General features: G+C 40.9%; 1 protein-coding gene across 1 annotated transcript; it reads right to left on the bottom strand.

The window, feature by feature from the left end:
* Nucleotides 1-204: 204 nt before the first annotated feature.
* LOC116313701 (selection and upkeep of intraepithelial T-cells protein 7-like) lies at nucleotides 205-3,985 on the bottom strand. Its single transcript, XM_031731474.2, has 3 exons — nucleotides 3,777-3,985; nucleotides 626-961; nucleotides 205-387 (listed from the first exon to the last, which is right to left on the bottom strand). The coding sequence occupies exons 1-3, from the start codon at nucleotides 3,844-3,846 to the stop codon at nucleotides 209-211; spliced, it is 585 nt and encodes a 194-aa protein (XP_031587334.2). The 5' UTR covers nucleotides 3,847-3,985; the 3' UTR covers nucleotides 205-208.
* Nucleotides 3,986-4,255: the final 270 nt, after the last annotated feature.

Genomic DNA, 4,255 nt, shown 5'->3' with positions numbered 1-4,255 from the left:
ATGTTGTAATGTAATATATCAAATTGAAGCTGATATAATAGTCTAAAGATGTTTTATAATAATCAGAGAAAGGCAAAATCAAAATGAAATCTAGATGTGTTTGTCATCTGACAGAGTAAAATTCAGCATCCCCTGTTGCTGTTTGTTAGGATAATTATTGATTTTCAAAGAAAACATTGAAAAGAACAGAAGGATTCTCAAAGCTGAGTTATAAAACACTCCTTTGTTTTTGATAGAACAGATAACTGACAACAGCGGCAACAAGAACAAGGACAGCAGAAACTGACAGACTGACAATCAGTACAACAGATACAGCCTCTTTGTGTCCTCCTGCCTCCTTCCCTCCTGCCTCCTTCCCTCCATCCTCTGTGTCTCCTCCTGGCTGACCTGCAGGTGAGAAACAGGTGTGAGGTGTCAGCTGTCAGGTAGGTGATGAGTGAAGAACAGAACAGAATCCATTTCCTCTTCAAACTGCTGTCAGACATTATCTACTGCACTCTGATCACATCACTCAGACCAGCTGCTTTCTACAAAGTCTCATCAACAACATCTTTAGAAACAAACTTCAACAACCAGGAAGCAGCTTCACCTCTGATCACACACACACTCAACTCTACTCACTCACCTGGAGGATCAACAACACTCAGGTGGATGATGCTGGGGGCATTTTTTGTTCCACTCATGATGAACAGACACTCGTATGTTCCAGTGTCATTAATCGTCACATCCTTCAGAATCAAAGACACGTCTCCATCCTTCATCTGTCTGTCCTGCAGTTCCACCCGGTTCTTAAAAGATGGATGCTGGTTGGCTGGTTCAAAGTGTCCATCCCGGTACAAAAGGACATGTTGTGGCTTCAGGTCATTTCTACTCCACTTTACAAGTCTGATTGTGTTGTTGTTTGGAGTTCGACATGGGAGACTGACCTTCTGTCCAGACTCAGCGGTGATGTTTTTCTGGTCTGGAAGAGGAAACAAAACAGATCAGAGAGGTTAAACGTCAAAGTACAAATGTTAGCTAGGTTCTATCAGTTCAAAAACTGATTCCTGCAACTGCATTTGCAGCTCTTTTCTCCACATCTTATCCATTCTAATTGCAACCAATGCAGATGTCAATTCCATGCAAAGTTTGTTTCAGTGGAGCCACCCATGCTTTGCCCATTATAAATGCACAATGGACCTGATTTTGGGTGCTGCGCAGCAACAAGCAAGTGACTGTGCCACAACCATTCTTACTTGCATCTGCGACTGAGCAGAAGCAACCTCTCTGAAGTTAGAAGATTTAAAAGCAGCGATCAACCTTAAAATCTGCAAGAATGCAAAGATCATTCACCCAAACCGTCCATTCTTGTACTACAGTAACTGGCAACACATAATCCCACACCTAAAGATTTCTGCATAGTTTCTGAAGGATTAACTTAGCAGATAACCACAATGCTAAAAAACCCCAAAGGGTTATAGATCAACCTCACAACAGACAACACCCCTCTCTATGAGGGCTTTGTTTGTCTTGAACTTGAATGTATCCAGCTGGATACACCACTGCACACCTAGTGCTCTCTCTACTGGCAAGACATCCCTAGTTAAATCAAAATCCTTAACTTCCTTGGTTGGTTGATTGCTGCTGCAGAGATATGGCAGCAAGTACCGATCTTCTGTTGCTAATCCATTTTTTGAGCTTAATGCATCCTTTAGCACAAAGAGCAACAAGTTCTTCATGGAGCAACACTGCATCGTCTTCAGAATCAAAGCAATCATCCCAACAACACACTGCAAAAGAGAAACCTGGCCCTGTTATTTTTTCTAGGTCAATACTGAGTAATAAAATATTTTACGTTTATGGTTTCATCGGGTTTTTCTAATAATGCCTTGAGGTGCCTGCTGTTGTGATTTGGCGCTATGTACAAATAAAACTGATTTGAACAAAACTAAGTGTCTTCAAAATTGTTCAAAATCATTTCTTCTGCATCTTGAAAGTTATCTACTTGAAGGTGCACGTTTGAAAGTTGGACCAGCGACTCAAACCTCTGATATGATTCGGTATTTCAAAAAACTATAAAAAAAAACTCTGCTAGTGTTACAAATCATTAACATCATCGGTTGTTAGTACAGTACAGTTTATGACAAATGCAATAATCACTGCATAACAATAATTAATAAATTAATCTGTGTTTCAGTGGAGCTGAGGGTCTGTTGATCCAAGCAGGGGCCTCAGAAACTACCACACCAAATTACAGGATGTATTGTTGGACTGTACCAAGTGCAGAAACAAGATGGGGTGGAATCTGATCAGAGCCATTTACGTGATACGTTTTAAGCAACATGTTGTTTAGATTTTTTTGCTGTTGTTGTTGTCACTGTTTTTTCCATGACTTTGTATGGATTATTTTTCATAATCCTCAGTATTAATGTGAGGGGATGTTACGTGTAAACATGTTAACGGCTGGTCTGAACGCACAGGCATATATGACGAGAGAGAGAGTATGCATAGTATGCAAACGGCTACCAAACAGACATCATAATTCATCATAGGACAAATCAACAATTGACACTGACTAATTAATATTATATTATTTTATATATTGTTTGGAGTTTAGTCTCTTACTGTTACTATTTTTACCATTTCTTCTTGGAGGAACTGTAACCCATATAATTTCCTTAGGGATTAAGAAAGTATTCTGATTCTTAATGTTTTAGGATACATGACCTGCCATTATCTAATGACACACCTGCTGTATCTTTTGCTCGTTTTATAATTAAATGTATTGAATTTTAATAATCACTGGTTGGTTGCTATGGTGATGTGTAACGGGAGTCACGTGGGTGCCAGCGGTGACATTAAGGGGGCGTTGTCAGTCTATCTTTCACTGGTTTGATTTTGACAGAGAGGAGGGCTGGGTAGCTGTAGTTTTTGTTGACCGCAGCACAACGAGTTTCCTCTTGTTGCATTAGAGCCTGTGAAGTTCTAAGAGTTTGAATCGCGAGCCGATCACATTGCTCTGTAAACTTTTCAAGCACTTTAATAAACAAGCAAGCAATTCCACCGCTCGCATTATTGTGTAAAGTTGACAGCGAGTCAGGCAAATGGGAGGCTCAATCCCCGGCCTCTAGCAACTGTGGAAGTCGCTACACTCCTCTTCTTTCTCTTTTTTTTAAACTTTAAAAACGGGTTGTGTGTGAGACTTTAAATCAACAAAATATCAAATATACATTTTAAATTAGTATTGATCCCTTTACCCCGAGTCCTAAACTGTATATTTATTTTTTTACTCTTAGATATTAATTGTTTGTTTACTTGCACTGCCTTAACTGGAGCCTCGTCGTCTCTCTATATACTGGACTGTATGTAGCGGAGATGACAATAAAGTTTACCTTGACTTCAGCAGCAGCAGGCGCATCGGTGCAAATTATAACTCTGTATCATAATGTCCGGTGTTTTCGTGTTTGTTGGTTTGTTTTTATTTTCTTTTATTTTGCGAGTTGGTTGTTAGATGCTGCTCCAGCCGGTCAGAAAATCCCCCGACACCCCGCCCTCTCCTCTCTGCGCCGCAAGCAGCAGGCGCACCTCGCAAACGGAGGGCGCCCTTACTCCCAGCAAATGGGCGATAGAAAACCGATCGGTGCCTATGCCATTCCCAATATGCGCTGGCTGATGTCGGGGCAGCATGAGTACGAGCAATTTTTTTTCTGATGCCCGTGATGCCGCCCCGGGCAACCGCCCGTATCTAAAACCGCTACTGGATGCTTTTCCTCTCTGTCCCACAGAGTGAATCTCACCTGCAGAGACAAACACGAAGAGGCCGACAAACAGCAAAGTCGAGCAGAGCGACGCAGTCACAGCAGACATTTCCGTCTTCAACTCCGACGCTTCGTTTGTTCTAAATGTCTTTGATCACGTGACGTTCGAGGTCTCGTGCAGTGGCGTGTCTAGAAAATTTTTGTTGGGGGGGCCAGGTAGGGGCACAGATTTGGGTGGCAGATGTAATTGGCAGATAATGTAAAAAAAAATTCTACCAACAGTTAACCATCATTCAATAACCCTGTAAACCTAATAACTGAATTTGCTTTTGACTCTTATTAGAATGAGGTTTTAACCACTACGGTGCAAAGCTTTTAGATACTGCATTGATGAAGTACAAGAGATACAATCAGTGCTTTGTAAGTGTTTACTCAGCATTCAAGGACAGCAATATTTGCATAGTATTTTTACTGACATATAGTGCACATATGTTTTTGGGCAAAATATTTTTGAATAT

Source organism: Oreochromis aureus, linkage group 3, assembly GCF_013358895.1.
Source record: "Oreochromis aureus strain Israel breed Guangdong linkage group 3, ZZ_aureus, whole genome shotgun sequence".
Lineage (NCBI taxonomy): Eukaryota > Metazoa > Chordata > Actinopteri > Cichliformes > Cichlidae > Oreochromis > Oreochromis aureus.
The sequence above is the reverse complement of the archived record's forward strand: the minus strand, read 5'-3'. Positions and strand labels throughout refer to the sequence as shown.

Bases quoted from the DNA above. Each gene is read 5' to 3' on its own strand.
- LOC116313701 (XM_031731474.2), bottom strand. From the start codon at position 3,846: ATGTCTGCTGTGACTGCGTCGCTCTGCTCGACTTTGCTGTTTGTCGGC. The intron at 962-3,776 runs GTGAGATTCACT...TTCCTCTTCCAG, and splicing joins CTTCGTGTTTGTCTCTGCAG to ACCAGAAAAACATCACCGCT. The intron at 388-625 runs GTGAGTGAGTAG...TCTCACCTGCAG, and splicing joins GAGTGTTGTTGATCCTCCAG to GTCAGCCAGGAGGAGACACA.